Here is a 23127-nt window from a genome sequence, read left to right on the forward strand (position 1 = left end):
TGGTTTGAACCTGCACCTTAACATCGTCCTTGCACAATTTCAATTGAATTAGCTTGACGAGACGAGATATTATTGTTATTATTGTTAAATAATAGTACATCATTGATTAATGAATTGTGATTTATATCAAGATTATCTCTTGATAAAACATGGTTAATTTATCTTAGTGATGTGTCACCAATGCTATGGATTTAAATTTTAAAAGCAATTGGTATATATAATTTTTTCTACTTTTAAATTTAATTAATTATATTTAATATTTTTTACATCAAGTAAAATTTTCTACTTTTAAATTTAAATAATTATATATAATGTTTATAATTTCATGAATTTAAACTTTAGTATTTTTAGGGTATTTAGTATTGTTTGATATTCTTTTTTTTTTATACTTTATAAAGTAAATTTAAAAGAATAGAAAGAAGAAAAAAAACAGTAAAAGATATATTAAACAAAAAGTCATTAATAATATATTAGAATTATAAAGTGACTTTATAATTTATGACAAATATTTTGATAAAATAATTTATAATTAAAAAAAGAGCATGCTTATGTGTCAATTTTGTTACTACTTTCTAACGATATTTATTTAGGTATACTTTTAACGACAATTTATTTAAGACGCGTAACAAACTTCAGAGTAATAATTGCTAATTATTCATTTTTCTATATTTTGGAGTATAGATTTATCTCTAAGTAATCTCACTATTACGACTAAATAGATAAACAATTAATTACATCTTAATTGACACGAATTGAGAGAAGTGAGAACTACTCCCTCTTTCAAAATAAAGATAGTCTCAAAATACCAAATTTATTAATCATAACGGTGACATGTGATAAAACGCGATGAGGGGGTGTGGATCCGGAAATTATTGCCATTACTCGGAGCAGACACCGACACACGGAGGGAGCACCACCGTCGTGTGAGTGTGATTGGCAGTTACTATCTCCTGATTTCCTGAAACAGCATGGGAGTATGAATTACTCAACCACATTGGTTATTGTTTTTATCAATTTACGCGCAATGTTGTCAGAACTTCCACGCCACATCCACGTGATGCAAACTTGTTGTCACTCATTGCCCAATCATTTGGGTGCATTTATTATCTATCCCATATTGTTAATGGTTATAAGTTACGCCTAGGGGTGGACAAGGACCCGCGGCCCAACCCAAACCGCACAAAACCGAAAAAAATGGGTAGAGATCTTCTCCATTTCTTAAAAGAAATGGAAGACTCCATTACTATAGTTTTGAATATATAAAATTAAATAAATGTGAAATAAATGTCACATGTCAATGAAAATACGTGTTATTTATATACAAAACTATAATAATGGAGAAAATGGAAAGACAGAAAAATGGAGAGGATCCTGACCCGAAAAAAATAATGACTTTGGGCGGGTGCTAATGGGCCGGTGGGTTGACGGGTTATAGATACGGTTTGAATCGGATTGAGATGGGCGGGCCCGGGTAGCAAAAACCAAACCGTGGGTACCCTCACCCGCCCAAGGAAGAGAGTTATGTAAAACTAAGTCGTTTTGCGCTACTAGGTTTACTCTCAATCTGTTTCACTCTCAGTCGTAGCAAGCAAATGAAACAAAAACGAATCCCTAGCTCTCCTTTCCCTGTCACGTAAGAAAACACCACCATCAACCACCATCAACCACCACCACTCTTCTTTTGGCATTCATTCTACTATTTATGTTTGGGTTCTCATTTTTGTTGTTCTTGTCTATAGGTAAAGATTTAGGTTAGGGTTTTCTAATAGTTTCATTTTAATTTTCGTTCTTCTTGTCTACAAGTAAAGATTTAGGTTATAGTTTTCTAACATTTTCAGCCCAACTCTGTTAGCTGTTTTCTGATTCAGATATTAATGTTTTGTTTCGGACAGATGGAGCGTCAACAAAATAGTAGCCAAAGATCCACAGAGCCTGTAAGTGTTATTAACTTTTTGATTTGTGTGTTAAAATCAAAGCTTCTTACTTTATTCAACTTTGTGTGTTTTTGTGTGTTAATATCAAACAATCTTAGGTTTAGGTTTCTTTTATTCAACATGAATGTGTTTTTTGTTTCATGCTATTGTTATATTTTTCTTTCAGGGGACCAAACCAGTTTTATTTCCTTCATGTTGTTATGTTCTTCATTGTGTTGTGTATGTGAAGTTGGTGTTTATTGTTGTGCTGGTGGTTGGAGTGTTGAGTGGAAATGGGGAGTTGTGGGTTTTATTGATGGCGGTGTTGGTGGGAACAAAACAATTGGCTTTTTGTGTTTTTGGGTTTTGAAGGTGATAATGGGGATGTTTGGTTTGAAAAAGTTTGATTTTTAAATTTGGGTTTTTGGGTTTTGAAGGTGATAATGGAGGTGAAGGTGGTCAAGAAATTCAGGTTCCAGTATTCAAAGAGTATGGTCTGATTGAACTCAGAAGATCCACACACGAGTTCAGCACGACTTAATGCTCCACGATTTCTGCTAAGAGTAAGTTAATAAGCCATTTTGTTTTAGACCTCAATTTGGTTTATGAGAGATTGCGTGAGTAATAGGAGTTGGAGACTAACAAGCACTTGCCCTTCATAAAGTTTAAATCGTTAACATGAGATCAGGTGTTTATCTTTTGTAACTTTTACCTTTTTTAAATGTAGGTTTGAGGTTACTTGACTTGATAATTTTGGAGGGTATATCAGAATTGAAGTACTTGCAGGTAACTGTTGACTTGGTTTGTTGATAACCATGTGTATTACAATATAGAAATTTCAAATTGTTCTATATTGTGTTTGAAATTTTTAAGTTGTTTCTATGTTCTATATGTTGTATGAGAAAGAGTTACTTACATTTTGTATGCAAATGCCATGATCTGTTCCATTACAGTTTGTATATAAACTGATTTTCAAACTATCAACCTTTTATTCCCTTAACCAATTTTTTCTAAAAACCATGTTTTCAAACTGATTTTCATCACTAAGTTTTCAAACCATGTTTACAATATATAGATCAAATATAGTAACACCCTAGTTTATTATACGTGTCTGTGCAAAATAGTAAAGCTAAATTATTTTATTATTCTTTTTTTAACTCTCATTAATGTATGACATATACTTTTCTAAACTCTCTGAAACCATTAACTTTCATTCATTTTCTACTTCTAAACCTTCATAGCCATTTATTTGATTTTAACTCAACTTGGAAATTATGATACATCAGTATAATTGTGTTAAAAACTTTAGGGAATGTTTTCTAACAAAATCTTAACTAATTTATTATTTATTCATTTTGAAAATTTATATGTAGTGTTTACTATAAAGGTTTATCATGATATGGTAGACAGTGCTTACTATGTTGCTCATGAGGTACTATGACGGAGTTATGACAAGGAAATAGTCATTTGGAGTGGAGGCATCATATTTTATATTTTCTTTAGTGGTGTATCACCTTTCTGGGCTGGTAAGATCAACTTGTATTTTCAAAATGTGATACTATATTTATAGTTTTTGGTTGAGATTCTGATTTAAAAATTAACACATATATGTGTGGTTAATTTTCTTAACTGGATTGGAAAGGGAATATTTAATGTCATATTGGAAGGAGAACTTGACTTTGTTAGACAATCAATATTCAGACAGTGCAAAAGATCTAGTCAGGAAGATACTGATTTATGATGTAGTCATTTAGATTTAAGTTGAATTTTGACGTATGTTGAGTTTATGTTGAATTTAAATTGTAGTTCAAAATGTGTTATTGGGCTCAACAAAAAATCAACCCAATAACCCGATTAAACCGCTTGTCGTAACCCGCGGCCCATCATAACCCAACCCGACCAAACCGATTAAGAAAATGGGCGGAAATGGGTTTATATTCTTCAACCGCGGGTTCGGTTGGGTGAGGTTTTTGGGCCCGAAACCGCCCAACCCGGCCCGTTGTCCAACCGTAACTTACGCCCAATAACAACCTCGCGTTTTATTTTTATTTACTGTAGAAAATAAAAACTACCCACTCCTTCATATAATACTCTCTCGATTCCATGACGAGTGGTCTATTTAGAATAAAATGATGTTTTAAAATAAATGAGTCATTTCAATTTTTAATGCACTTTTTTCAATTTTATTTTCATAAACCATTTATAATAGAGGTGTTGAAAAAATTATTCAAAAGTGATGTGGATTAATATGTGTGTGCCCATGTATATTACTTTGCAAAATTTTATTGGTTGTTGTGATTGTTTAAAATGGTGGGATTGGATGTTGAATTTTATTAAACAAAATCATTGTAGTGAGTAAAACTTAAATGAGTGTTGAATTATTATGTAGAAGAAAGAGAAGATGATGTGGAAAATAAAAAGTGAAAAAAAGAGGGTGTTGAATATGCAAAGTTGCAAACCATTGTACATAGCTTAATTACTCAAAATTTCACAATTCTCAATACACGATACGGGTATTATAGTAAAAACTTTATTCTCTTACTTTTATACACTTTTTAAATCTGTATTAAATGGTGGGCTGAGTCACTAATTGTGGAACGGAGTGAGTAAATATTAGTAATTCAGTTTATTATTTCACATAGATTAAAAAAATTGAATAAAAATAAAAGAAAAGTAATATTTTTATTAAAGCATCTTTATCATGTACTACAGCTGTTCCTTTATATAAGAGACAATTCATTTTTTATGTTCATTCAATAATCAATGTATTTGGTATTGTATATTGACTAGATACATTAAATATTCAATGAATCTAAAAAGTGAGTTGTCTCTTATATAAAGGAACGGAGGTAGTATATGATAAATCTTTTATTAATTAAATGATAAAATTAAAAAAATATATTAAAAATTAAAATGAAATTATTTTTTAAAAATATTAATTTATTTTAAATAAATCACTCATCGTAGGATGGAGAGAGTATCGAATCGACACTTATTTTAGATTTTATGTTATGAACTTGGCTTAGATCCAATTAATAATAAATGTATTATTTAAGTTCTACGCGGTTCTTAAAAAAGTAATTAAAGATATAAATTTTAATAATAAAATTAGTATTATTTAATAAAATACATTTATTTAATATAGTTATTGAAGTAGGTGAGAATCATGAAAGTTAATAAATACTAAAAAAATAAAAAATGTTATATTGGTATTTTGAAAAGAAATTTATTTTGAGACATACAAAAGTTGAAATGGAGACACTTATCATTAGGGGTGGCAAAATGGGTTGTGACTCACACAGCCTCCATAAAATGGCGGGTTGGGTTGAAATTTTGAGTCCGCTGTCCACCATAGTCCGTCCCGTCAAAATTCGCCGTCCGTCAATGCTCGACTCGCGAAAGCTCGTAGTCCACCAAAGCCGGCACTACCCATTCTTTAAGCATATCCCGTAATTTCAATTTTTGACGGTTTTATTTTATACATTTATTTGTGAATAACATTTTTTTAAGTAAAGTTTGTTAAAAAGATGTTTTATAAAAAACTGTTCTAAAAAATAAGTGAAAAATTTAATTGAAAGGTAAAAAAAACATATTAATCTACTAAAAAAAAAATAGGCGGTCAAACCCGCCACTTTGACGGGGCGAGCTTGATTTTTATGCCCATTTCTACTTGGTCTCATTTTTTGGGGGGCTTAAGGTGGGGCGGACGACCTGTTTTGCCACCTCTACTTATTATGAGACGAATGGAGTATATAAGGAGTGCATATGTTTCATTCTAAAAACACACCAAAAACTTATTTTGGGTTTTTCCTTCCTCACTCTCATAACTCCGCGTCTTTCGAATTGTCGAAGCGCCAACTTCTCCCTCTTTCTTTCTACTCGTTGAATTTTCCGAGTACTTTCTTGAATTCTCTTTACAAAATAATGTTAATTTCTCCTCGTTTGAATTGAGAAATTATCAAGTATAATTTTTGGATCCTCTAAAGAGAGTTATTCTAATTTCTCTTTGTTTGAGAAATCCTTTTGAGTGGTCAAATGACCATTATCGAATTCTCTTTGGAAAATTGTCGAATTCTCTTTGGAGAATTATTGAAATTTTTCTTGGTCTGAGAAATTATTACGACTAATCGTTAAACCAGATACTACGATGATATTTATACCATATTTGAATGGTCTTAGTACCATCTAATGGTGTATTTCTAGACCGATTATCTACCGTGCAAGTAGTAGTCGTACATTATAGAACTGGGTTGTTTTATCCTGGAGGCGGTGTGGTAGTTCGACTGCTTTGCATAATTTTGAGCAGTGCTGCGAAACATCTTAAAGAGAGCGACCTATTCTGCGATTCGACTCGATAATTTCTTCGGTTGAAATTTTTTAAAATCGTGAAACAATATATACAATTCTTTTCCTTAGGGCATAGGTTAAACTTTTACTATTTTTAAATGAAAATATGATAAGTGTATTTGAATATCATTTAGAGATTAAAATTAAAAAAAATTATATATGTGTAAGAGAAAATTATACACTTATCTTATTTTTATTGAAAAATACTATAACTTAATGAACTATATATAAGTTTATCCATTCTAATATTCCTATGTTTATTTATGACGATCATTTAGTGTTGGTTTGAGAATAATTATTATGAATTTTTTAACAAATTATAAAACGGAAATCATTAGGGGTGTTTATTGATTCGGTAAATCCGAACCAAACCGTAATCAAAACCAAACTATAGTGTTTGTGTCGAACATTTTTTCAGTTCAGGCAAGAGCCGAACCAACCCAATGAAATTTAATGACAATTGGTTTGGGTATCGGATTTTCAATTTTTTACTCGCAAATCCAACCCAAACCAATCATAATTAATTACCATGAAAATTACTACCAAGCATTCTACTTCAACAAGAAAAAAGTGAAATGTTATATGTGTATAAGTTATGATATTTTAATTAGTTATTAGAAAATTATTAGTGTATTGTGGTAATTGAGCATAGAGTTATGAAACACATTCATTATCATGCTAACTCAAGTAATTAATTATAGATTCAAAAGCATTCATGGTAGATATTGTTCGTGCTAGATATTTTTAATCTATTAGAAAAAAATGTTAGTTTAATATTTACAATTAAACACCATTAATACTATTTATTTATATTATTATAAAAACTTAATTTTCATAAATAAATTATTTTTTTCAAATATTTTTACATTGTTTATCTACCCGATCAATCCAACTCAAACCAACCTGTTGTTTCTCGGTTTGGTTTAGGCTTTATCGCAAAAATTTACAAATTCAATTTATATAATTTTAATCATTTTAGATATCAAATTCTCTCAAAATCCAACCAAACTGACCCACCAACACCCATAGAATTCATGATTAGGAATCCTATCATAGACCAATTCACATGAGTCTTAAATTCCTATTAATTACAAGCAAGAAGTTTAAATCACCTTGTCCTAAAATAATGAGCTATCTATTTTCGCACCATATTTTGTTCATTTAGAATCATTTTAAATTGAGATATTTTCGTTGCCTTAGATTTAACTGCTCATCAAAACTGGTCCAAAGATAAGGCAAGCAAGGCCATTGACTAGAACTTCACTATTTTAAATTAAAAACTAAACCTCCAAATAAATTGTTACTAATCTATTATCCAAAGTTTTTAGTGGTCAGCAGTTCAACCCTCACTTCTTAATTCTTATATTACGAAGTCTTATTCTTATAATTTTTTCCTATTTTTTAATCATTATCATGGTTTGCATTTTCATCAATGATATAGGTCATTGATCTAAGGATACTTTTATGATAGAAATAATTCTTTATTTTAAACTTTCATAAATATATATTTTTTAAATATAAAACATAATTAAATTTAAATAGTTATATCCTTGTTTCATTTTTTTTTTTTTTGAAAAAATTACGGATGATTTTGATATTTATCTATTTTTGTTTGGTTATTAATTTTTCTTACAAAGATCTAATATTTTTTCGACGTAAATATAAATATACTTTAATAAATAATTTTAAATTAAGCTTTTAAAATATTACTTGTATTTTAATTTAATTTTAAAAATATATAAACATAATAATTATTTTATGGGTAATGCTAACTTTAAGAAATCCACTTATAAATTTTTTTTTTGAAAAAATTAATTTGAACTTTTCATTAAAATCAGTGCATAATTTTCAAAATATTGTTTCTTCAATTAGTTCTTAACTTGTGCCCCTAAGCACAAGTTAGCATTATCCTTATTTTATTATGGGTCTTGCTAACTAGTGCTCTCAGGGCAATGGTTAAGCATTCCAAAAAAAGAAAATATTTTATAAAAAATTTAATATTTCAATTTTCAAGACATTAAATATGCAGATTACCGAGATAAATTTACTATTTTAAAAGTCTTAACCATTGCCAGCAATGGTTAGCATTTTCCTTTTATTATATATCTCAAGAATTACATAAAATTAATGAATTTAATTCACGCTAGATTAAATTACATTTTTAGTCCTCCAATTTTATCTGATTCACAAAATTAGTCCTCCTATTTTAAATTCAAATAATTTTAGCCCCCATATTTTAAATTTTAAGAGTTTTCTCTCACATTTTTTTATAAAAAAATGATGAGATTTTTTGTCTTTTTCACTTTAGGTATAAAGTATATACGATGATTTGTAATGTCTCACAACTAATTTGTTATGTAAAAGTAGAAACAGAGAGACTAAAACTAAAAATTTAAAATAGAGGATCAAAACTGTTTAAATTTATAAAAAGAGACCAAAATTATTTAAATTTAAAATAAGAGGATCAATTTCGTAACTGTAATTAAGCCTTCATGCTATTAAGATATTAAAAAGTATCATGAGATTTTTTAATCTTATTAAATAATTAAATTTTTAAATTTGATATGTTTTAGAAAATTTCTTTAGCCACCTCCCTATGGGGGTCACCCCCAGTGAAAATCCCAAATTACCCCTGCTTCGGAAGTTCATTTCCGAAAGCGTCTTTTTTTGAAAAAATTGACTTATTTCGGAAGTTCATTTCCGAAAACATTATTTCGGAAGTGAACTTCCGAAATACTGCGATTTCTGCAGATTTATCAAAACACTCCCCCTCTCCCAATCATTTACCCTAAATCAAAACAAAAAGTGGCAAAGGCGAAAATTTGTGCAAACAGAATTCCAAAGCTGCATCAAGGCTCCAATCACACTGCTAAACAACATTCAAAAGCCCTCAATCCTAACACTTTGTAAGTTTTGAAATTTTTAGATCTATTATTCAAATGCATGTTATTTAGGGTTTTAATTGCATAAATGATATATGGTTAGGTTGTTAGTAGTATTTAGGTTGTTTAGAAGCATTTTAATTTGGTTTGAAGTTTGGTTAAGGGGTCTGCCATGGTGCAGAAAACTCCATCGCAGGGGTGTTTCGGAAGTTCATTTCCGAAAACACCTCCATCCCAGTTTTCGGAAATGAACTTCCGAAATGTATCAGAAGTTCAAATTTTTTTGTTTTTTATTTTGTCTCGCATATTAATCGATTTCAATTGTTTACAGGAACATGTCAAACAATCAACCAGCACGCAGGACTGCGTCTTCTAGAGAGGGTAGGGAGTGTCTGTTTTAATTTGCAAGTACTTTATTTTTAACGCCTTTGTTTATTGTGCCTGTTTCTTTGAAGTTTGTGTCCCTTTCTTCTTTTATAAAAGGAGGTCTCATGGACCTTTCTTTCTTCATTTTTACGCAGGAATGGGTGGCGCTAAGGGAAGAAAGGGTTCTTCAAAGAAGGAGGTGAAGGAGGTGAAGGAGGTGAAGGAGAAGAAGAAGGTTTTGACTGGTTCTGCTTCTCGTCCCCTGGGGGTCCATGGCTCGGACGTGCAGACTCAGTCTTCAGGCGTGATCAACGCTGATGGTTCTGATACTGAGTGGGATAAGGATTGGTATAATTATCTTTATTCGGAGGAGTTCGCTCGTCGGGAAGAATAACGTGTTTTTATTTTGTTTGATGTGTATTTTGTAACGCTCGTCGGGCAGAATAACGTGTTTTTGTTTTGTTTGACGTGTTTTGTTTTGTTTTGTTCTGATTTCGGATTGTATCGCACAGTGTTTTTGTATTGGATTTATCATCTTAGTTTTTGGATTGTTCTGATTTCAATATGTAGATTCTTGGATTTCATCGCCGCTGTTAGGGTCATGCTTCGAAAAATAAAGACTTCTAAGTTCGATGAAGATAAGTGAACGCTGAAAGATTAATGAAAGCATATGTCTTCGGGACTTAGACAAAATTCATAGAATATGTATTCAAGTATTACTACTTAGCGTGTTTTTTAGTAGTGTTTGTTTAATACACTGCCACGCGTCGAAGATGGACTCAGGCGGGAAGATTTGAAATTCGAAGACGGTTTCGTAACCGTTCAACAACAGATGGCTTCGCTGGAAGTTCTGATGAGAAACGTGGCAGCAGATTAGTATAGGACCGTTAAGGTCGAAACTAGTATAAATAGGAGTCTTAGTGTTAGGATTCTGTGTGTTCATTTTGTACAAATCACTCACATATTTACTCAAGTATCAAGCGTTAAGAGAAAGAGTTCGCTGAGAAAATGTACGTATGACACCACCATTTTAATACATGTGTATTATCTTTTTGTTTTTATCTTTCAGAATTACTGCATTTCGTTTACTTCTTGCCATTTACGTTTCTGCATCTTTACTTTAACGTCATTTACTTTCGAATTACTTTCATGCTATTTACTTTCAAAGTCTTTTATATTTCTGCAGTTTAAGATTCTTTACGTTTCAATTGTCCTTTTAATTTTTTATGTCATGTCACTTCGTTGAAGTCACATTTATATGTAACAAAGTGATTGTCAAGACTATTTGTTCTGTTAATCGAACAACGCTTATTGAAGAAGACAAATAATGAATATGGTTCGAACAAACATTGATAACAATCTTCTTGACTATGTGTCCTAGGATCAATCTAGTCGATCCTGCAAGTAACCAAATCATATTTATTATAGTTTGGAAGACTAGCGGTTGTTTACCGGAAATCACCGTAAACAAATTGGCACGCCCAGTGGGACAGTGTCAAGCAGATTGTTTTAATCAATTGCTTTATTTTTGTCTAGACAATATCAAGATCTTGTATGAACCTTAGGAACGGTAAATTAAAGAACAGTGCACAACCGATTCCCAAACGAAGGTACAACAGGAAAATGGTCGTTACGGCCAGTGCAGGGGGTAATCAAGATCCCCCACAAGGTTCAGGATCAGGAGCGGCAAATTCGACTTCTACTCAAGAAACACGAGATGCAACGGGTCCAAATGGATCGAGACCTGCAGATAATTCCCAGACTATGCCTGAAAATAATACAGCACCCTCAGGGACTGTTCCAGTTTCAGTGTCGACAACCGCACCCTCATCCACAAGCGCAGAGGACGTATTGTTTGCCTCGACAAATGCTGCAAACAATTTATTTGGTCAAGGCACGAACTCCGCTTTCGAATGGAGACCAAATAATCCATACGGAATGCCATACCCATATGGAACAGGCGTACGAGGGGCAGGACATATATATGCCCCAACTAACAATGCGACATTTTCACCAAATGTTAGTTCAGTGGGTCGAAGTGCACATAACACTGGTTTCTCTACCCAGATGCCTCACTTTACCACAAATAACCAAGCAGCATTTCGACAAGAAATGGATGCAAGCAACCATGATATGGTAGGGGTTTTGGCCAGAGAATTGACTTCAGTTTTAAGCCCACTAATGGCAAATGTTACTACTACGAATAGAGAAAACATGGAGACTTTCCAAAAGATATCATCTCAGATGAATCGAATGGCAGAATTCATGGGAGTAACGCCACCTAAAAGGAAAGACAAACAGCCTTCGAATCAAGAAGAGAGGCCCATTTTAGAACGTGTACAAGACATAGTTCCATCATCTAGGACGGCTACTAGGGATGTAGGCCCCTCACGAAGAACAGAGGTGTTCGAAGGAACTCCAATAATTAACTTAGAAGCTTCAAATCAAAGAACTGTCCCCGTCCGACAAGAAACGGAGGAGGAGCAACCCAGATTAAGGATTGTGGGTAGGAACGAACACCCAGATGAGATTGTTCAAAGAGTCAGAAGAGAAAATCTGGCTACAGAAAATAACTTAACTGCCATGATAGAAAGGGTTATGGCCAACAATGGCCTTAGTACTGGACTTAGACGTCCAAACTATACATCCCCTATATCAGATTATATCATGCAAACAGAATTGCCTAGGGGCACTAAGGTACCCAAATTTACAAAATTTTCAGGCGAAACGAACGAGTCAACGGTGGAACATATTGCTAGATATTTGACGGAAGCAGGAGACTTAGCGGGAAACGAGGATTTAAGGATCAAATATTTCCCTAGTTCACTGACAAAAAATGCCTTCATTTGGTTTACTACTTTGCCACCAAATTCGATAGATGCATGGGCATACTTGGAAAGACTTTTCCATGAGCAATTCTACATGGGCCAAACTAAGATAAGTTTGAAAGAATTGGCCAGTGTTAAAAGAAAATTCACAGAAACAATTGATGATTATTTAAATAGGTTCCGTCTGTTGAAATCAAGGTGTTTTACAACAGTCCCAGAGCATGAACTTGTTGAAATGGCTGCAGGTGGTCTAGATTATTCAATAAGAAAGAAACTAGATACCCAATACCTTAGGGACATGGCCCAATTAGCAGATAGGGTTCGACAAGTCGAACGCCTGAAGGCAGAAAAAGCTAGGGCAAATAAAAGTTATAAGAAAGAAAGAGTGGCATACGTCGAAGCCAAGGATGCTGAGAATGAGTCTTTCGATGACTCATATAGCCCTGAAGAAGTCGAAATAGACTTGGCTGAATTGAAAGAAGCGCCACCTTATGCTTGCAAACTGCTAAATCCTGCCAATGGAAAAAATCCAGTAGAAAACGATAAGAATGATAGGTTCCCTAAGAAAACTTATACATTCGACATTACCAAGTGTGATGAAATATTTGATTTATTGGTAAAAGATGGCCAAATGATACTACCTCCAAATTCAAAAATTCCTCCGTTGGAACAACGGAAGAAAAGAGGTTTTTGTAAATATCATGGGTTTTTAGGCCATAAAACTTCTCAATGTTTTCTTTTCAGGGATCTAATTCAAAATGCTCTCAATGATGGAAGGTTGAAGTTTGCTGACAAGACCAAGAGTCATATGAGGGTCGATACCAATCCCCTAAACATTGCTGACGCCAGCCTCTGCGAGGTAGAAGATATCAACATGGTGGAGGTTTCTGAAATCGAGGTTGTGGAGACTAAAGCAATGTTCAATGGAAAGCAGGCTACTGAAAGCCTAAATAGTGACATAATCTTCAATACTGATGTTGAAGAATCTTCCAAGGCAGAAATAACTGAAGCCTCGAAGGAAGAAAACAGCGAGGCCACTGAAGACCTCAGGATGAAACTCCAGAAAATCCAGATCTCTGAAGTTCCTCCAGCAGCGGTTAACATGGTTAGCGCCAGACGACCAGTGTCTGAATTTGGCGAACTAGAGACATGGCTGACGAGGAAAAATGGGGGCATCGAAGTTCCTCCAAGAACCGAAAGCCTCAAAGAATATCTCTGGAATTGCCACGAGAGAAATGGTGGTAAGCAATGGATGTGTCCAAGGTGTTCGATCATGCTGAATCGAAGGGTCGAAGCCAACTTCGAAAGGGTTCGACGCGAAAGGTGGGAACACCCAGGAAGAGAGCCAAATCCCCTACTACAACTGTACCCAAAGATGGAGGAAAGCTTGGTAGGATTTTTGGTCAGATGCCACAAAGAAAACACTGAAGTTGCTCTCTGCCCAAGATGTGGGGCAGTCTATGACGAAATGCTAGCACGATCATTCGAACGTGTGTATTGCTACATGAGTCAAGAAACTCAGGGGTTGCGTCCCAACCTGTACGGTTTCGACATTTGGACTCCAACAAAGAGGCCTGATAGCCCACATCCTAGGACTCGAAGGGTGACGTTCAAAGTCCCTGCAAATGCACCCAGGGATAGGTGGGTACAAGCTGATGCAAGAACCAACAAATGGCGAAGTTGGGACCAAGGTGGTAGAACTGCAATGGCATATAGGAAACAATTTCAAAGATCAAATCGAGAGGCGTATCGGTTGGAGAATTATAAAGGAAAAAATCCTATGTCTCGGTCCCAGTGGAGAAGGCATCAGAGAATAAAAAAGGCTCAGAAGGAATACAGGCCAAGAGAAGCTGGAGACTCTAGTAGCAACCAAGTCCCATACCAGGGGGCAAAGTCGAACAAACCTCCGGTGGAACGCAGACTATTCGAAGCTGAAAAACTCTTGGATGAAGAAGACAAGATGCGTTCAAATTCTTGGAAAGAAGAGGATAGAATGACAAATGATTTTGACTCTGATGGAGTGTCATCTATAAACTTGAATTGCAATGTTGTCTCGGTACTCCCTCACGAGTTTAATCAGGAAACTGAAGTAGAAGACTGTGAAGAGGCTGATATCGAAGAAATGGCAAAACACAGACCCGTGTGTTACTATGTGCTGAATAACGGTGCAGTAGAAGAACAGAATGCTTTCTTCGAAAGGCCTGATGAGGGTATGCGAAATCATTTGAAGCCACTCTATATCAGGGCTAAGATTGAGAACGTGGGCATAAATAAAGTCCTAGTTGATGGGGGAGCAGCAGTGAACCTAATGCCTCAATACATGCTAAAAAGAATTGGTATGTTCGATACGGATATAAGGCCACATAACATGGTTTTATCTAACTACGAAGGCAAAATAGGACAAACTCTGGGAGTTGTTCAAGTCAATTTGACAGTAGGCTCAGTTACCAGGCCAACCATGTTCATGGTTATACCAGCAAAGGCAAACTACAACCTTTTGCTTGGTAGGGAATGGATTCATGGAGTAGCGGCTGTACCCTCAACCATGCATCAGAGGGTGACAATTTGGAGAGAAGATGGTATAGTGGAGAATATCGAAGGTGATCAGAGTTATTACATGGCTGAGGTCAACCAGGTGAACAAAAACAACTTCGACAGGAACTTGGCAAACATAGGCCCTTGTCATGCTGCTGAAGAGATGTATACCCCAAACAAAAATGCAATGTACTATTTGACTTTACACCCAAATGGATTCCAATGGGATAGGGAGATCATGGATGGTCCACCAGATCCAGCACCATCGGAGAATTATCCAGCAGTACGGCCAACGGGCTGGGACGATGACATTAATCATGTCTGAGTCTGCGTTCTTCGAAAAGATTTCGGCCTATGTGGCCGAGAACAAAAGAAAAACGGCTCTCGAAGCCGAACTATCAAATACAAAGATAGATACAGTCCTAACCAAAGAAGGAATATCAGAATTGGAAATACGTACGAGTTTCGAACTCCCTGAAGATACGGGTCCAGTTGAAGAGATCATAGGAGAAGAACCAAGTCAAAGGTTAGATGCAATATACGACGAAGAACCGTTGGGATTTGAAAAAGACCCGATGGCGTCGAACATAAAGATGTTGGCCCAAGATCCACTTGAAGAAGTCAATCTTGGAGACAATGATCAAAAGAGAATAACATATATCAGCGCGAAACTAGAACCAGAATTGAAAGCAACGGTCATCAAAATGTTGAAAGACAATAGAGATTGTTTTGCTTGGGATTATGATGAGATGCCTGGTCTCGAAAGAGACTTAGTCGAATTGAAATTACCAATAAAAGAAGGGAAGAAGCCAATAAAACAAACTCCCAGAAGATTCGCGCCAGAGATTCACTCGAAGATTAAAGCAGAGGTCGAAAGACTCTTACGGTGCAAATTTATCCGAACTACAAGGTATGTTGAGTGGATTGCTAATATAGTACCTGTAATTAAAAAGAATGGCTCATTAAGAGTATGCATAGACTTTCGCGACCTTAATGCAGCTACTCCGAAAGACGAGTATCCCATGCCTATAGCAGAAATGCTAGTAGACTCGGCCGCAGGTTTTGAGTATTTGAGCATGTTGGATGGATATTCGGGATACAATCAAATTTTTATAGCAGAAGATGATGTATCCAAGACAGCATTTCGTTGCCCAGGAGCAATAGGCACTTACGAATGGGTTGTGATGCCTTTTGGTTTAAAAAACGCAGGGGCAACTTATCAAAGAGCAATGAATTCTATATTTCACGACTTCATAGAAACATTCATGCAAGTGTATATAGATGACATTGTGGTAAAATCTACCTCGGGTATGAGTCATCTCGATCATCTGAGCCAATCATTCGAAAGAATGAGGAAATATGGCTTGAAGATGAACCCCCTTAAATGTGCTTTCTTTGTGCAGGCAGGCGATTTCTTGGGTTTCGTAGTCCACAAAAAAGGGATAGAAATCAACCAAAACAAGACAAAAGCCATTATGGAGACCAAGTCTCCCTCCACGAAGAAAGAATTACAATCATTGTTGGGTAAGATAAATTTCTTAAGAAGATTTATCTCTAACTTAAGTGGACGCACGCAAGCTTTCTCACCTCTACTTCGGCTTAAGCAAGGAAAATTCGAATGGCGTGCTGAACATCAAGAAGCTTTCGATCAGATAAAGCAATACTTGACTTGTCCACCAATTCTATCTCCCCCAAATGGGAAGAAGCACATGCGCCTATATATTTCAGCATCAGATAAAACAATAGGCAGCATGCTTGCCCAGGAGGATGAGAATGGCATCGAAAGAGCCATTTATTACTTAAGTAGAGTACTCAATGATGCAGAGACTAGATATACTGATATAGAAAAACTCTGCCTTTGTTTGTATTTCTCCTGTATCAAACTCAAGTATTATATAAAGCCAGTTGATGTTTACGTTTCATCTCATTATGATGTTATTAAACATATGTTATCTAAGCCAATACTACATAGTCGAATTGGCAAATGGGCTTTAGCCCTTACTGAATATTCATTAATATTTCAGCCTCTCAAGGCAATGAAAGGTCAGATTGTGTCAGACTTCATTGTCGACCATGCGGTGGTTGAGAATCATCAGCATTGTGTAGATTTGAAACCTTGGAAGTTATATTTCGATGGTTCAACGCATAGAGAGGGAACTGGTATTGGAATGTTGATAATTTCTCCTGATGGAATTCCAACAAAGCTCAAGTATAAAATCGAAGGTCCATCATGCTCCAATAATGAAGCTGAATACGAGGCTTTAATTGCTGGACTTGAGGCTTTGTTAGAATTGGGGGCAACCAGAGTCGAAATTAAAGGAGACTCCGAATTGGTCATCAAACAATTGACAAAGGAGTACAAGTGCATCAAAGAGAATTTGATCATGTATTTTATCATCGCAAATAGGTTGCTCAAGAAATTCGAATACGTGGAATTAAAACATGTACCAAGGGTGAATAACCAGGAAGCAAACGACTTGGCTCAATTAGCTTCGGGATATAAAGTATCAAAAGAAAAGTTGGAAGAGTTGATTGAAGTAAGAGGAAGAGCAATGTTTACTAAACTTTCGCCAAGTGATCTGGAAGATTCACAATTGGGTTATGCCAATAAAGAACAATTCGAGGTACTAAATATAGATTCATTGGCTGACACAGATTGGAGGAATCCAATTATTAACTATCTGAAAAATCCTTCGACGGATACAGACAGAAAAATCAAGTATAGAGCCCTGTCATATTTTCTGATGGGAAATGAATTGTTCAAGAAAACTCCTGAAGGGGTATTGTTGAAATGCTTGGGAGAAGCAGAAGCATACTTGGCTCTGTCGAACGTACATAGTGGGGCATGTGGTGCACATCAAGCAGGGCACAAAATGAAATGGCTCTTGTTTCGTTATGGGATGTATTGGCCTTCGATGCTAAAGGATTGCATAGAGTTCGCGAAAGGGTGCCAAGAGTGCCAAGAACATGCAGGTATCCAACACGCTCCAGCAAACGAACTAAGTACAATAGTAAAACCATGGCCTTTCAGGGGATGGGCACTAGATTTGATTGGAGAGATTCACCCCAAGTCATCCAAAGGGCAAAGATACATTTTGGTAGGAATAGACTATTTCACAAAATGGGTTGAAGCAATACCACTGGCAAATGTGGATCAAGAGGCGGTGATTGAGTTTATTCAGAAACACATTATATATAGATTTGGAATCCCAGAAAGTATAACAACTGATCAGGGATCAGTCTTTACTGGACGAAAAATGCAAGATTTTGCCAGAGAAATAGGTTTCAAGTTATTTACTTCTACACCTTATTATGCCCAAGCAAATGGACAGGTTGAAGCAGCAAACAAAATAATAATTGGCCTTATCAAGAAGCATGTAGGAAAGAGACCCAAGAATTGGCATAAGACTTTAGATCAAGCACTTTGGGCTTGTCGAACATCTCCAAAAGAAGCTACGAATACAACTCCTTTCCAGTTGACGTTTGGACATGACGCAGTACTTCCAATTGAGATATGTTTGCAATCAGTAAGGATACAAAGACAAGCAGACATTCCTCCCAACGTATACTGGGAGTTAATGATGAATGAGTTAGTAGATTTGGACGAAGACAGACTTCGAGCACTGGAAATGATAAAAAGGCAAAAGGAAAGAGTGTCCAGAGCTTATAATAAAAAGGTGAAAGGTAAAACTTTTGTTAATAATGACTTAGTCTGGAAAGTTATTTTACCTATAGATCGAAAGAATCAGGCACTTGGTAAATGGTCCCCACATTGGGAAGGACCCTTTCGAATCTTAAAAGTATTCTCGAACAATGCTTATGAAATTGAAGAATTAGCAGAAGATCATAGGATCTTGAGAGTAAACGGGAAATATTTGAAGAGATATAAACCAAGTATGCACGAAGTAAGGATTGCAAAGACGTAGATACCCAGGGTACTACGAAAAGCCAAAATGGTCAGGCACCAAAATGGCTTCACAATCAGGAAGAATTATGGAAAGAAAAATCAAAGAAGACACCAAAATATTCTTTTTCATTTCAAGCATGGGAGTACATTCATTACAAAAAGATCCAAAGAATAGGATCTGAAGTTACAAAAAGAAGGAAGGCATAAATATATATAAAAAGATTAAACCTAAGGTAAAAACTTGCTAGTCAATCCTTTGGTTTAAATTGTCCAAAGACAACACGGGAGAAGGTTCAGCCTCGAACATATCCATGGCTCCAGAATTACGCATCCTTCTCACTACGCCTTTCTTAAGAAAAATGTAGCTAAGGAGTCTCCCGTACGGAAGACAAGTCACAACCCCTCGACGGTCAACACCGGCAGAGACAGCTTTAACAAGTCCCTTGAAGATCATCAAAGGGATGTTAATTTTCTTCCCTCGAAGACCACAGAGGATAAACTCCAAGTCTTCAACCATGATGTTGTTTTCGTCAATCCGCCGAGGTTGGAAGTTCCCCACGAGCATCTGGTGCCAGATCCTGATGACTTTGGCACTGAAGCGGTCATTGTCCATAAGAGTTCTCAGCATGAGATGAGTAGTCATGCTGAAACTGTTGTCATCAAAAGTTTCACCAGAGTTATTGCATTTTATCAGATTGGCAATAGTGGTGGGAGTAATGCTGAGACGAGCGTGTCGAATAACAGAATCAATGGTGGTCCTACCTTCAGGATCTATGCGTAAAGACGCATTCATCCAGAATTCTGCCACCATGTTGGGGTAAATAGCACCCTCCAGGACTTCCTCAAAGTAGAAGTCTAGTTCCTGGTTAACAAACAGGGTTTCGATGGTGATGAAATGGCGAACAAGTTCATCCTCAGAGAGTCTGAACTCGCCTCTAATGAGGGCTTTGATGTCGTTAAAGAAGAGAGGTTCAGCCATTGTAAGGTAAGAAAGTTGTTCTGAAAGAGAAGTTGTGTGTTTTCTTTTTTCTGTGTTTAGTTTGGAGAGAAAACGCATGAATGAGAAATAAAGGTGATATTGGACCCTTTATATAGAAGGGGAATACTGAAGGGTGGGTTTTAATTGCCAATGAGTGATTGGACTGCGGTTGGTTTTCCAAAGAAAGAAGTTATGGCTTCCGCCGTTTCCCGCCCTTGGAAGTTGAGAAGTAATCATTAAACTGATGCACGCACGTCTGAAAACCGACGTTTTGGAGAAAGTGACGTCACTTTTAATAATGATTATGGCTAGAAGAAGTGGAAACGTCAAGTCTAGAGGCAAGAGTGCTGCGAAGGATGTTCAGGTTCTACATGTTGCATTTAATAAAAGCACTGTAGGAAATCTAAAGATATATCTTGACAAGAAATTGAAAGATTTGCTAAATCAACAATGGCAAATATGATAGAGATAAAAGGGAGTCAAGCGTACAAATATTATATGTCTACAGTGGCCTCGATTACAAAATAAAGGTGCAATAAGTAACAAGATCGAAAACATTTAGTTGAAATCCTCAGGGAGATCCTTTTTGATCTTCAAATATTGAGTCTCCCATGAAGACATGCGAAGTTCAATTAGTGCCCGGTGTTTCTTCAACCTTTCGATTTCTGGCACTAACTTTTGTGCAGTCTCGAAATGTTTCATTCCTGACTGCACCACTTCGAGCAAGTCTTGTTGATTAGACTTTTGTAGGACTGCTTGACAACTTTCAGCCTCCTTTATCTTGCCCTCGAGTACTTTGATTTCTTGTTTCCAAGAGCCGATTTTCTTCTCATAATCATCAATGGCCTTCTGATTTTCTGAATGTTTGAGCCTGAGGGCCTCACCTTGTTTCGTTGCGTCCATAGCAAAATTCCATGAAGAGTCATGAGAGGCCTTTGTCTCAGATAACTCTTTTTCGACATTTTGCCTTCGAAGGATGTTAGCTTGGAGTTGCTCGAGTAGAGAGCCCAGCAGAACAATTACCTCTGAAACTTCTGTGGAAACTTGAAGCAAATCTACTTTCTTTAGAAGTTGATTTAAGTTGTGGCTCTTAATAGGGTCCCGGTTGAGAACATCTACAAGATTGACCCCAAAGAATCTTTCTTTTATTTGTCGAAGAAGACTGGGAATATCTTCCTTGTCACTAGAGTCTGCAGTAACAGCTGTTGAGACATTAAGCTCCGGAGGCGAAGGAGTATTCACATTCATAATGGCCTTTAAGAAACTGAGAGGATCAGTTTGCTTAAGTTGTTCAAGCTCTGAAGGAGTAAGCTTTGCAGGGGCAGGCGTCGAAGTTGTCTCAGGAATGGTTTTTGCGTCAAGAGTTGAAGTTCCATGAGAAACTGGTTTTTCAGGCTGAGAAATCTCTTCCATAGCATCTTTCTCCGACGCGGAATCTTCGTTGTCATGTGATTGCTGGTTCACATTATCGCTGCCTGAGAATGGATGATCCTCTTCCAAATTTTTGCCTTGATGGGTAGGTGGGGATTCGTCAGTAGAGTGGCTTTCTTCGACTGGTTCATTAGGCAATATGGTAGCAATTGGCCTAACGTCTTCAAAGACTGGTGAAAGAACACGAGTTTGATTTTGAGAGGTACCTATGTTAAACAGAGCAAAGTTATTCAAAAAAAAAAATAAACTTTTGAGGAGTTTAGTTAACGAAAGTTAAAGTTTGACAACTACCATAAAGTTTGTCAACATCAATGGTGAGGCCAGGGTCTTTAAAACCGGAAGTAGCAGTGCCAGCATCATCCTGCAATAACAAGGTAAAGTGTCAGTACAATTATTTAGTTAAAATCACAAGATAATATGTGGGACAAACCCAAAGTACCTTGGGTGGAATATTGTCTGGACTTGAATTATGGCTTTCCACAACGAAAGCATTACTAGCAGCTTTCAAAGGAGACTCTTCAGAGGACGCTTTATCACCAGGAGAAACAGCTTTGGAAGGACTTGCCTTTCTCCCTTTTCTCGAAGGGGTAACAGCTTTGTATTTTTTCTTCTGTCCTTGTCTAGTTTGAGGAGGGGATTTATCTTCGCCATCCGAACCAGTGGTCGAAGAAGCTTTACGCTTCGAACCCGTTGGGGGTTTCGAACTCTGGCAAGTGGAAAATGAGAAAGATGAGTACTAATCACATATTGTACAAGATTGAGAGTATGAGATAAGTATGTACCGTGGGCTTCTTATCAGTGACGAGGGAGTCACTCCCACTTGGTTTATTGCTTTTAGATGTCCCAGAGTCTTTTGGGGCAGAAGCTTCCTTAATCTTCCTCCTTCGTGCAACAGCTGTAGTTGAGACTGAAATCAGTATATCAATAAAGAAAAGATAAGTCAGTCGAAAAGATTGCCTTAATCCAGACCTTCAGGTATTGGAGTCAGGACACGAACATGTTTAAGATCTATATGAAGATGTCCTTTGAAAGTATCCAAGGTATGCTTAGTCGGAACCACTCGTTCAGCGCGTTTTTTGGTACTCTCTTGAAGAATTTTGAGAGCATTCCCACACACGAACCAGTCTGGGAAAGGAGGACTTAGAGCCACACCAAAATCAGCACTTGGTAGTGGGGGGAATTTTGGAGGATTGAGTTTGAAAGCCACTTCATAACGTAGTTCTGGTCGAACATACGAGGGCAATTTCAACTTATTTAGTTTGGCGGAAAACTTTTCGCGCAAAGTAACTGCAGCCTCACGAACAGTCCGACTAAGATCATCAGGCCTATAGATAGTTTCAAAGAATTTTTGAAAAGCTTGGATTTCTTTAATATGAGTGGAAGTACCTTTTTGGAAGTTCTCCTGCACATCATTGAAAGCTGCAGTTAGTTCCTGAGCAAGGCTATCAGCATCAAAAATTTGAGAGCTATAATACTCTGTCCACCATTGATGAAAATCTGGTGTAGAGTAAAAAGAAGGTTCAAAAGGAATAGGAGAAAGATTGGTGACGTCAACGTATTTGTCGATTTTTTGTTCACATTCCTCTTCAGTCAAATACAAAGTGTGGAAACACATATGGTTCCTTTTCTCATATAAGCACTTGGGTGTTATTTGAGTTAGCCCAAATTGTCTTGAGACCAAATTCGGTTGATAGCACATGAGGATACATTGACCCTTTGATGGTCGAAGACGGTGGGAAAACAATCTTGGAGTCAGAAAGGCTTCCCAAATTTCCATAGATTCAGTTTGTTGATCCTGAGATGTTGGTGGAAATTTTCGAGTAAACCATTCAGGACCTATTGTTCTGTGTACAAATGGGGCCATAGAAGGATCGAACTGGTCACGCCGAGCAAACATCATCGAATACGCCAGGAAATGTTCATGAAGCTTTCCCATTTC

At 36.3% G+C, this 23127-nt stretch overlaps 1 protein-coding gene and 1 long non-coding RNA gene across 4 annotated transcripts; one reads left to right on the forward strand and one right to left on the reverse strand.

The window, feature by feature from the left end:
* Nucleotides 1-1382: 1382 nt before the first annotated feature.
* LOC131607651 (uncharacterized) lies at nt 1383-4510 on the forward strand. 3 transcript variants are annotated; one of them, XR_009285373.1, is made up of 5 exons: nt 1383-1739; nt 1893-1934; nt 2101-2476; nt 2641-2699; nt 3320-4510. It is a non-coding gene; the product is annotated as an uncharacterized LOC131607651 (long non-coding RNA). The 3 variants fall into 3 exon arrangements; XR_009285374.1 differs by having other exon boundaries at nt 2351-2476; nt 3287-4510; XR_009285372.1 differs by having other exon boundaries at nt 2351-2476.
* A 15755-nt stretch (nt 4511-20265) lies between these two features.
* Nucleotides 20266-21916, reverse strand: LOC131602934 (uncharacterized). Its single transcript, XM_058875162.1, has 3 exons — nt 21628-21916; nt 21480-21549; nt 20266-21394 (listed from the first exon to the last, which is right to left on the reverse strand). The coding sequence occupies exon 3, from the start codon at nt 21168-21170 to the stop codon at nt 20316-20318; it is 855 nt and encodes a 284-aa protein (XP_058731145.1). The 5' UTR covers nt 21171-21394; nt 21480-21549; nt 21628-21916; the 3' UTR covers nt 20266-20315.
* Nucleotides 21917-23127: the final 1211 nt, after the last annotated feature.

Source organism: Vicia villosa, linkage group LG5 (assembly GCF_029867415.1).
Source record: "Vicia villosa cultivar HV-30 ecotype Madison, WI linkage group LG5, Vvil1.0, whole genome shotgun sequence".
In the NCBI taxonomy this organism is placed as follows: domain Eukaryota; kingdom Viridiplantae; phylum Streptophyta; class Magnoliopsida; order Fabales; family Fabaceae; genus Vicia; species Vicia villosa.

What these genes read in the sequence shown, in the direction of transcription:
- LOC131602934 (XM_058875162.1), bottom strand. Translation starts at nt 21,170, where the DNA reads ATGGAAGAGATTTCTCAGCCTGAAAAACCAGTTTCTCATGGAACTTCA.